The following is a 12,071-nucleotide window of genomic DNA, read 5'->3' as shown; positions in this document are numbered from 1 at the left end:
AAGAGTCATCACGCTTGAGTCATGATCGAGTCAGAGAGAGAGGGAAAGATCCTATTATAGGACTGGATTATGGTATACTTGGAAGGGAGTCCATGTTGGAGAGATGGAGGGCATACCAAGAAAAGTACCCAACTATGTGAAATCGCAATCAATAATATTGATTGCAATTACTATATTATATTATTGTAATGATAATGCACTGACTGCGTGATTTGTACATCCTTTCCCAAAAGTAAATTCGATGTTGTTTTTTTCATGAAGGACAAACACACAGACATGCACGCACGCGCCACAGACAGACAAGCTGTATTACACAATGCTTACAGAATGGGAACGAGTTTGACAGTGTTATCAGATAAGCAGTTATGTGAGATGTGACCTATCAGATATAGTGTGTGTTCTACCATGTGTTATCAGTGATCTACCAACCCGCAGAGGAAAGTGCTGACACTCTGGTTATGTGCACTATAGTAATAGTATACATGAGGGCTGATGGCTGCTAAAATTGCCCTCTTCCTGTTTGACTTCCTAGGTAGTGAATTAGTAGAGCGTCATTTAGCAACTAAAGATACTGGTTTCCTTTCACACAATGTTGAGTTTTCCATCTTGCATTAAAGATACAATGTTATTTAAACAAGATTTGACAGGCTAAATTTTGCACACATTCAGATGAGATTGATGAGAAGATTGAGATTGCTTTTTGGTCCCTACTAATTACCCAAGAAAGACTCCCTATATTTATAACTACCCGGCCTTTCTCCATTTTTACATTGAACTATAAAAAATGTAAATGAATCGCAGTTCTTACCTGATGGAATGACACATTGCCTGGGCTTGTTTGCGTAGAATACGTGACGGGGCGCTTTTGGAGCGAGGACTCTCCAAGCTATGCCATGTTCAACATCACTGATGACCAGGGTCACGACCTCACCATCTCCCTGTTTGTTCGCACACGGAGGCAGACTGGACTGCTGCTGGCGCTGGCTAACAGTGACCGCCACTACCTGGCCATCTGGCTGCAGGACGGCAGGGTCAGAGTTCAGGTAGGGCTGCAACTATGGAATATTTTCTTCTTTCTTCTGCCGTCATTCTCTCATCGAATAACCGAGAAGCGCGGTTTTAAAATATTTGTCATTGATTCACTTTTTAAAACAGATTTTCTTGTTTTTTAGCAAGATGTTTGGTCTTAGACCTTCAGGTCTCATCAGTTAATTGATCAATGTATCACACCTGTGCCAAACATGTCAGTGACAAACCCCAAGGGCGTTGTAGTCCTACAAATAAGTGCACTACAAAACCAAAAGACACTGACACAGTAAACACCACAAATAAGATTATTTACAAACAGAAAACTAAAAACTAAGAAAAATGCAGCACAATGCAGACATCAGGCAGTAGCCATCATAAAGCAAAGATCATGACACATCACATAATCTATTGATCTACTTATAGTATCATGTCAAAATCATCCTTTAAACCTAGAGGTTGTAGACGTTCTAGAATCTACGGTATGGATCCAGTATAGCTCTCTCTGACAGAACCTCCTGTCAACATCACCCCCTCTCTGAAGTGTAATCTGTTATTCGCCCAAACCTAAGGGAAGAGGTGATTGAAATTTCATCTTATTGAACTTTAATGTTCACTGATCCTTTGTTTGAGGGGACAGATGCTTTTGCCAATAGCAAGCTTTTCACCTACAATTTATACATGCCCAAAATAGTCATAGATTATGAACCGGTTATTTTATAAAATGATTGATTATTTGTTATGATTGATTAAATCGATTAGTTTGATTAACTGTTACACCCCTATTCTCAGGTCAACAACGTGGAGATCCTGAAGGGGGAGAACATGGTCAACGATGGAGACAGCCACTTTGTGAGTGTGGAGGTGGCACGCTATGACATGGCGCTCTATGTAGCGGCTCACAAACAGGGCTACGCGGCGGTGACGCCGGTCAACGTCCAAGCGGGGGACATGGTCTACGTGGGGGGTCTCCCGGAGCACATGGAGACCTCAGCGTTTGGGGGACACTTTAAGGGATGCCTCCAGGACCCGAGGATCAATGACATAAGGCTGCAGTTCTTTGGGCTGCAGGATACACCAGTGAGGTCCTTTCCCCTGGAGCACATGGCCAATGTGACTGCAGGATGCTCCGGGGACAATGTCTGTAAGGTGAGGAAGTAGCAGTGTCAGATTGTGCAAAATGTTCCTATAATTCTTTAAATGAAACGCAGACCAGGACAAAAGTCTATAGACAATGCATGCAAGTTAATTCCAAGAGGACTAGACAAACGTACACGTACAGTAGGTTCATCAGAGTCTTTTCTGGCTTGCTTCTTGTTGTGCAGAGGAACCCCTGTTTGAACGGAGGCATGTGCTACTCCATGTGGGATGATTTCTCCTGCACCTGCCCCTCCAGCACATCAGGGCGGCGCTGTGAGGAAGTCAGGTGGTGTGAGCTGTCCCCTTGCCCAGCAGATGCTGAATGCAAGATGCTCAATGAAGGATACGAGTGTAAGTCTTTGGTTGTATATTATACGGTGTACAGTTGTAGTTGTACTCTCCAGGTTCACCAAAATATAACAGTTATAGTTGAAATAGGGGTACGATTTAAAATAGCATTGCTCGTTAATGAACAATACATTTATTGGCTTTCAGTAGAATGTAATCTAAACATTCTTATCATGGTCTAGCTCAATGCCATGAAAACAGGCAGTATACAGTTACACAACACCCCATTGCGGTAGCTAGCCGATGTACAAGCTCATAACTCACACATACTGTAGCGATGCGCTTTGTTGATTTAAAAATGCAGATCCTTTATACATTTTGCCCTAGGCTAAGTAAAGATACTGTTGGGTTTTCCTGACTCAGTGATGAAACTTTAACTAATGCTGAGAAAATGCCTCCAGCAAGGTTGGGTTTCCCAAAAGTATTTTTGCTATACATACATAACTGTAGGGAAACCCTACTGTGATTCCTCCAGTGCATTCTCCTTTCGGTCATTCGTGGATCATTTTGGAAATAAAGGCTCGTTCACAATCACAGCTAATTGTGTTCATGTTGTGGTGTTTCCCAACCTGTGGTCCAGGACTCTGAGGCTATTGCAATATTAATGAGAAAAAAAAGGCATTTGTTTTCTTTAAAACCTTGACATTTGTTTTAATTGTGATACCAATAAATAGGAACTTTGTTAGTTCCATTGATCAAAAAAATCTAAAAACACATGCTCTGATTCTGAAAATGCAGTTCAGATTGGTCAGATTTTCAAGCGGACCTTGATTCCGAAATGTTTGGGAATGTTGGGCTTGTGCTGTATGCTTCCTAGCTAATCTTCTAGACATTGTTTTGCAAATGTCCATTCTTATATCCCTGGCATACAGTATGTACGATGTTGGCTCCATACTGCCTTTAACCTGCCAGTGTGTGTTCAGTAGGATTGAACTCTGGCCAGATTATCCTTTTTCCCCTGGGAAAATCCGCAATGGTTGTGTACAGGCAGGTCCCTACCTGTCATGATCACATACAGGTTTCTATCAAATATCTCAAACAGGATTTTAATAGTATTAATAGTATTCACCCTTTGTCAAGTCCCGCCCATGGTTGTGCCCCTCTTCGCACCCATTGGTTGCCGTTTCGTGGTTGGACAAAAATCCTCTCTCTCCATCCACTACCATTGAAAAATCATGTTTTTCAGTTGCTTCATATTGATATTCTGTGCATTCAATTCTGTGCATTTTAAACTTGGTGTCAGTAAAAAAGAACATCACAGGTGCAGCATGGTGACTGGGCATGTCATGTTTGTTTTTAGTTTTTTCCAAAAAAATATGTTTTAGCAAATTCAACAGTAACAGTGGAACCAGGGCGGAACAGTAACATCAAAATGTACTACTGATTGGATTTGAAGGTTTTTTTCAAGCCCTTTCTTTGGACACTTACATGATCTGGCAATGAGCCACATGCTCAGAATCACAAGTCTGCAACATTTCCTTAATTAATAGACTTTGTGCATACTGTATGACCAGTAGATTGTTAGACTCAACAAAATAATAAATTAAATTAATTCAATGTTTAAATGCTGAGCTAAGTTATCCACCTTCCTTTTCTAGGTGAACCCGGTCCTTTATTTTTCTGTCTTTTCAATCCTTAAAATTGTCTGGTTCGAGGTTTACATAAAACTAAGATCATCCATAAAATAAACGATTGATTGAATGATGATTATCTCGTCCAGGCTACTCCAACGGAACCTTCCTGGATAACAGCCGTGTGCTGACCTACCGGGGAAATGGCCGCATCTCCCGCAAGCTGACCAGCCTCTCGCTGAACCTGCGTTCGCGGAAATGCCACGCAGCCATCCTGCACGCAGAGCAGGCCTCTGCCTTCATCACTGTCTCCATCCAGGACAGCCTGCTCTTCATGGAGCTGCAGAACACCGTTGAGGAAAACACGCCCGGAGACCAGGAGGGGGCGGAGCGCTTGTCCGTGGTCAGCCTTAGCAGCCGGAGGAGCGTCTGCGACGGGGAGTGGCACAGCGTCCACCTCTTCATGTCGGCGCCCTGGGCGCATGCCTCCAGGTGGACCCTGGTGCTGGACGAGGATGTAGAGGAGGCCAGCACCTCCACCAGCCAAGCGGGCAACCTTGACTTCCTCGGCCAGGAGGTGGACATTTTTGTCGGGGGCCTGGGTCCCGACGCAGGCTGGATGCTGGCCGGATGCCTGGGCACCGTGGAGATCGGGGGCATTGCCCTGCCTTACCACAGCTCCATGGAGGTCAACTTCCCGCGTGCGCAGCGGGAGCAGTTCGTCCGCGTGTCACCGCTCCCCCCGCAGAGCGGCTGCAGTGGGGCGGCAGTGTGTTGGCCCGGCAACCCCTGCCTGAACGGAGGCGAGTGCCAGGACCTCTTCAACGTGTACAACTGCAGCTGTGCCGAGGGCTGGGCCGGGAGGCACTGCGACTTCTTCACGGACACCTGCGCGTTGGGCCCCTGTGTCCACGGCAACTGCAGCGTCAGGGGGACGAGCTACGAGTGCGCTTGCGAGATCGGCTACGCGGGCGCGGATTGTGAGGTGGAGGTAGACGTCTGCGAGAGGCACCAGTGCGCCCATGGAGGCACCTGTCTGCACGGACCCGACAAGTACGCCTGCCTCTGCCCTGAGAACTACACCGGACCCCTCTGCAAGTAAGAGAGCCATGTGGTGGAAAAAAGTACTCACATTTTTTACTTATAAGTAAAAGTATCAATACTATACTGCAATGTAGAAAATACTCTGTTACAATTAAAAGTCCAGATTTCAAAATGAGTGAAAGTACAAAAGTATTGGCATCAAAATTTACAAAATGTCCCATTTCAAGTTTTCAAAATGTATAAAAATCCTTTGAAAATAGCAGCTTGTGAACTGTATACACAGCTGAAGTGGTTAATGTATGTTTTGTAATAATAATAATCTAAATCTTCAAAGTAGACCTAACTAGTAACTAAAATTGTCAAATAATTGTAATGGAGTAAAAGTACAATATTTGCCTCTGAAATGTAGTGGAGTAGAAGTAAAAGTACTGTAAATTTGACATACTTAAGTAAAGTACAAATACCTCAAAATGATACTTATGTACAGTACTTAAGTAAATGTACTTGGTTACTTTCCACCACTGAAGAGAGCATAGCAAAAATAGAATAGAATAGAATAATGGTTGAGTTATTCTCTGGCAAGATGACATCTCGTACGTGTTTGAAACAACAGCATTATGAATATTACATATTTAGAGTATGCATCTGCGCTCATTCTTCCATTCCGAAACAGATCTGCACTGTTGTGAAATAAACTGTTTTGATTAAATAGTAAATAAACACAAATACACAAGTGGAATGTTCTTTGAAAAGTTGCATAGCCGAGGGACTGCAGCACAAAGGAAAGCGCTACACTGTAAATGTTTCCACATTCATGCTTCTGTTCAGCATTTCCAACACACCTGAAGCGAGCGAGCGCCTCAGATGAGGTGGTGTGCCTGTTCTAGCGTCAGCAGGAGTGGGCCTTAAGTCTAGTGCCGTGTCGGTGGTATAATCACGACACAGAGCTCTCTGGTACAGCGCCACATTCTCCCAAGCCCTGTCATCTAGCGTTTGCCTCAGAGAACCATCAGGGGAATGCCTCCAACCATTTACGCTGTAAACACAGTCTCTCGCAGACATTCTCAGCATTTGCTCGCCTCCGTGCAGGGAAGCCTTTGTACAAGTGACTCTCACAGCAAGCCACCAGACAAGGTGCACGTTTCTCTTTACGGGGAACAGCTTTGCTGTAAAGTTTTCATCACAATCATCTTTTGTATGTGTGTTTGTCTCTGTGACTACACCCCCCCCCCCCCCCCCCCCTCCATCTTCTCCTCTCTCTCTCTTTTACTCCTCGTCTTTCTGTTCCTCTCCAGAGAACGAGTTGAAGAAATTCCATGGTATCTCCTTGTCAGGACGATGTAAGTTGTTTTTTCCATTTGTTAGGTGTTTTTATTTGTCCTTTGCCTCTCAATTGGCATACACAATGTCTCTGTTTTTTTTGTATAATTGGCTGCCGTAAAATGACACCCAATGCTAATATGAGCTATAATTTGTTACTCTCATGTGGAAAGTTTTGCAACTGAAATAACCACCATTTGGAAAAAGATGCAACACATACTGTTACAAAAATGAATTTTGGCATGTTAAAAAAGACAAATAGCTGTGGTGAGGTGCTGACTACTGGAAACGTGAAAAGTGTCGCACACTCTGGCTGCATAAAGTTATTTTAAATGTATTCATGTTTCAGCCTGCTAGCCTTCATCAGAATAAACAAATGACAGGGTAACAAACACTCTTATATAGGCTGGGGATCAAACAATCATATAGGTGGGGAAGAGCAACCAAGGGCCCTTTTCAATACCCTAAATCAGTGTCTGTGACTACAGTCAACATTTAAAATCGTGAGAAATAATACAATCATTCTAATATAGACATAGATAATTAATTACACATTAGTGAATGATCATCATAAATAATAATCCATTCATCCAATAAGGTACTTTACAGAAAAACTACAAATCCACGAGGGGACAGGTTCTCGAGGTGTGGATCCAATAATGTTAAATGTTCCCTCCTAGAAAGTAAAATATAATAAAACTCTACATTATATCAACAGCTTGTTTTCTTCTACCCTAGTCAGAACACAAGGATAGGTTGTGTTTTCCCCTATCCTACCCTAGTCAGAACACAAGGATAGGTTGTGTTTTCCCCTATCCTACCCTAGTCAGAACACAAGGATAGGTTGTGTTTCCCCCCCTATCCTACCCTAGTCAGAACACATGGATAGGTTGTGTTTTCCCCCCTACCCTACCCTAGTCAGAACACATGGATAGGTTGTGTTTTCCCTCCTACCCTACCCTAGTCAGAACACATGGATAGGTTGTGTTTTCCCTCCTACCCTACCCTAGTCAGAACACAAGGATAGGTTGTGTTTTACCCCTACCCTACCCTAGTCAGAACACAAGGATATGTTGTGTTTTCCCCCTACCCTACCCTAGTCAGAACACATGGATAGGTTGTGTTTCCCCCTACCCTACCCTAGTCAGAACACATGGATAGGTTGTGTTTTCCCCCCTATCCTACCCTAGTCAGAACACATGGATAGGTTGTGTTTTCCCCCCTATCCTACCCTAGTCAGAACACATGGATAGGTTGTGTTTCCCCCCCTATCCTACCCTAGACAGAACACATGGATAGGTTGTGATTTGATTGACTGCTCTGCATGTGACGTGGCCTGCTGTGGAATACCCAGAGCTTTTAATCTCATTATCCCGGTCAACTCCTAAGCCTTTGTCTCCCACATGGTGAGTAGAGGGAACCCAGAAATGACAGCACAAATAAATTCAAGCGACACATACGCTGACAAAATCCTCAGTGTTACAGCTGCAATCTGGAAGTAATTGTAATGAATAAAACATTATTCGAACCGATGAGTATAGTGCACTGGTTCCTAAACACTGGGTCGGGACCCATTTGTGGGTCACGGACACATTTTATGGGTTAAAAAAAAGAACTTTTGGTGCCCGAAGCGGCTGCATCGTCGGCCTGTAGGAAGGGCCAGGCCTGCTTTCACTGACTTTCCTACTAGGCTGAGGAATATATCCCACCCTTTTCACATTGGCCTGTTATAGCGCCACCAACAGGTGGATTTTTGCAAAACACATTTTTGGAACAAAATGCCTCAAATCATCCAATTGCCATCCAAGGCGTAAGAAGAAATGGCACCCTTTTCACATTATAGCGCCACCAGGAGGCCACAACCTGACCTGCCCTGGTGGAGACCTGTGCCCTGAGGGCACTTTATCTAGTTTTACACTGAGATTGTCCAGATGGAACCAAATGGACCTGCACAAGCCATGAGGCACATAGGGCAGGAGCCTATCTCCTGTTTCTGTAGCGTGAGGCAGCTTGATGTACAAGTACACCCCCTGGACATGATGCTAGTATGTCGCAGGGACTTACCCCCAATCCAACCGTTGAGGCTGAGTGCCTTGATAGGGTACAAGCAGATATATGCGACAAGGGGCGGCAAGATGCCGCAAGCGGCAGGAGTCTCTTCATGGTTTTTAAACAGCTGGTGGATGGAAATGAAGCTCCACCCACGCTGCAACTTGCAGCGTCGGCCAGAATACCGGAAACACTTTTCCGACGCTGCAAGTTGCAGCGTGGGAGGAGCTTCATTTCCATCCACCAGCTGTTTAAAAACCATGAAGAGACTCCTGCTGCTCGCGGCATCTTGCTGCCCCTTGTCACGTATATCTGCTTGTACCCTACTGGGCACCTTGCTGCTTGTGGCTTGAGTCCTTGGTGAAACTAATTCAAGTGACAGCAGACCAACGAGACACAGAACATGACTTTGACCCTCCCTTCAAAATAAAAACATATTAGCCTAACTAACTTCACAAAAACATGAAATAATGTTTTAACATCAATATGACTTAACTATGAACTTATTCATTATGAACTTGGACGTAGAAAAATAATAAACAAACAAATATGAAACTTGGCAACAGTTGCAGTTATTATTGTTGCGACCACAGGTCACATTTACTATGAAAACTTGCATTTCCCGTCAGTCCGTCAGTCACCCCACGCCTCCATATATATGGTCACGCATCTTGACATCACATGACAACTTTTTTACTTTATTACTACCTCGAATGGATCTAACATAGAAAGGGTTGCTGAATACAACAAGTTCCTTGGAATATGGCTTAATGACAAATTTACATTTAATACCATATTCTTGTCTGTAAACTAAGGCAAAGCATTTCCTTTTCTTTCCGGAACAGAGCTAGTTTCTCAACTCCATGTTGGAAAAGGGTTATTGAAGCAGTCTTTCTTTCTGTGTTGGACTATGGAGATGTCATCTATGGAAAAGCTGCTCCTTCTGTCCTCAAGCCCTTAGATGCAGTTTATCATTCTGCTTTGCGATTTATATCTGGTGAATCTTACAGAGCTCATCACTGCATCAGTGCATCTATATGACAGAATGGGTTGGCAGTCCTTGGCCGACAGGCGAAATAAAGATTGGTGTCTGTTTATTTTTAAAGCAATTGATGGAACTTTACCGTTGTATATAAAAGCTCTGCTGGATTGGAATCCTGTAACATATAGGACACGCTCCAGTCACTGGCTCACACTAAAGGTCCCAAAGCCTTAGGGCCCTCATTTATCAATGTAGTGTAAATTCTGCCTCAAATTCGAGCGTGAGTTTTGGAGTACGCTCATGTCGGCACGTCATTTATGAAGTGATCGCAAACAGCTAATCCTTGCGTAATTTCGGTCGTAGCATTGATCAATGTGACCGTGATCAACGCACCTATGCAAGTGTGCATTTTGGCACACTGGAAAGAAACACCAGTATAATTCCGTGAGGCGAGTATAGGCTACATTAATCACATATCACAGTTACATAGTCATGAATGGAATAGGATATTTATTTAACCCATTCTTAAGAAGTGCGCACTGCACAGTGCACTGCATGCACTGCATAGAAATGTCGAACATGGCAGTGATTTTGGCGTGTGCACCATTTTTGGGCGTACGCTGCGTTGATAAATGAGGGCCTAGATCTCCATATGGAGCTGACCTGTTCTGACATTCCATATGTTGATCCATCCCCACCCGTCCTTCCTCTTTGATGTCTCCCTTTTGACTGATACCTGTCCATTCAAACTCTAGACGGGCCTGCCCCAAAGTTATTAGTACAGCCGTGCCTGGCAGCCGGCTAAAACTAGAGTTCTCAACAGGCCTGCAAATTAAGGCCCGGCCCTACCTGGGCCCTCATCAAACCCTGTACACTCAAGACACTGCCACCCTTAGATCTCCATATATGGAGCTGACCTGTCGCTTCTCGCCCTCAGGCGTATTACTGGTTATTATTGTTGGTGTTGTTATTATTAATTTTATCATTATTATGTATGTATTGTTTTGTTTATTATATTGCAGACGTCACAAGCTGCCTGTATCTGTGTGTGGCGACGACACCAGAAACTACACCTGCTTCAACGGAGGAAACTGCACCGACCGAGAGTTGTCCTGTGACTGTCCGCCGGGGTTCATGGGACACCGGTACGTTACAGAGAGCACTGGGTAGAGAGTTGTCCTGTGACTGTCCGCCGGGGTTCATGGGACACCGGTACGATACAGAGAGCACTGGGTAGAGAGTTGTCCTGTGACTGTCCGCCGGGGTTCATGGGACACCGGTACGATACAGAGAGCACTGGGTAGAGAGTTGTCCTGTGACTGTCCGCCGGGGTTCATGGGACACCGGTACGTTACAGAGAGAACTGGGTAGAGAGTTGTCCTGTGACTGTCCGCCGGGGTTCATGGGACACCGGTACGATACAGAGAGCACTGGGTAGAGAGGACCAACCATGGAGGGAATAGATTAGGAAAACAAGCAAATAGTGCAGACACAAAAATGGAAAATGTATTTTTTGTTCACAAAAAACAGTGTTTGTTCAACCGTCCATCCACCCGACACTCTGGCATCTCTTCCTGTATGTCTGACCATTTCCTGTCACTCTGCATCAACTGTCTCTCTGTTTTTCTCCAACCCTCCAATTTTCCTACTATCCTTTGATCCCTCTCCCCCTCTTTTTACCCACTGTCTGTCATTCTCTCTCTCCCTCGCCCTCTATGTCATTCTCTCTCTCCCTCCCTCCCTTTCTGTCATTCTCTCTCTCTCTCTCTCTCTCTCTCTCTCTCTCTCTCTCTCTCCCCATCCCTCCCTCTCTGTCATTCTCTCTCTCTCTGTCACTCTCTCTCTGTCACCCTCTCTCTCTGTGTGCAGGTGTGAGCAGGAGTTGGATGAGTGCAAGTCCAACCCCTGTCTGAACGGAGGCTACTGCCGCAACCTCATCAACAAGTTTATGTGCATTTGCGAAATGAGCTTCGCCGGAGAGGTGTGCCAGACGGACGTAAGCGACATTTACTTTTACGTGGCGGTGCTGCTGTGGCAGAACCTCTTCCAGCTGCTCTCCTACCTCATCATCAGGCTGGATGATGACGAGCCCGAGATTGACTGGGGAGATGACTGACCGTGTGTGTGACGTGCGTGTGTGTGTGTGTGTGTGTGTGTGTGTGTGTGTGTGTGTGTGTGTGTGTGTGTGTGTGTGTGTGTGTGTGTGTGTGTGTGTGTGTGTGTGTGTGTGTGTGTGTGTGTGCATGCGTGCGCGTGTGCGCGTGCGTGTTTTCATGTGCTGAATCCAAACATTTCTTGATGATGTTCATTTGAAGCACAAAGATGTCCTGACTTTCCTTGATGGTCGAGGAGATATTTATCGCTAGCTACTGTTGTACAGGTTTAGATGCAGGTTTTGTAGCACAGACATGTATTTGTGCCTTAAAATGACACTTGGACAATTGGCAGCACATTTTCTTCCCCCACACAAAGTGCTAAAGTGCTACACCATTAAGGTCAGTGTTTAGCGGAGATGATGTGAATGTAAAACAGTAGGGATGACATATTTCTGTAGTCAGAAGCAAGGAAGTTAGCACCTTCATGGTTCTGTA

General features: G+C 44.7%; 1 protein-coding gene across 1 annotated transcript in view; it reads left to right on the top strand.

Annotated features, from left to right (window-relative positions):
• The window catches only part of crb1 (crumbs cell polarity complex component 1), a gene marked incomplete at both ends in the record, with an annotated part of 39,636 nt that overhangs the window by 17,228 nt on the left and 10,337 nt on the right, over window positions 1–12,071 (top strand). The window contains 7 exons of the mRNA XM_079505448.1: window positions 847–1,043; window positions 1,819–2,175; window positions 2,352–2,517; window positions 4,235–5,183; window positions 6,425–6,469; window positions 10,503–10,625; window positions 11,350–11,476. Coding sequence (XP_079361574.1) covers window positions 847–1,043; window positions 1,819–2,175; window positions 2,352–2,517; window positions 4,235–5,183; window positions 6,425–6,469; window positions 10,503–10,625; window positions 11,350–11,476 — 1,964 coding nt within the window. The remainder of the gene's footprint in view (window positions 1–846; window positions 1,044–1,818; window positions 2,176–2,351; window positions 2,518–4,234; window positions 5,184–6,424; window positions 6,470–10,502; window positions 10,626–11,349; window positions 11,477–12,071) is intronic.

The sequence above is a fragment of the Electrona antarctica genome (assembly GCF_951216825.1).
Source record: "Electrona antarctica genome assembly, chromosome: 7".
NCBI classification, from domain to species: Eukaryota; Metazoa; Chordata; class Actinopteri; order Myctophiformes; family Myctophidae; genus Electrona; species Electrona antarctica.
Note: the sequence above shows the minus strand (reverse complement) of the source record. Positions and strands in the feature narration are given on the sequence as shown.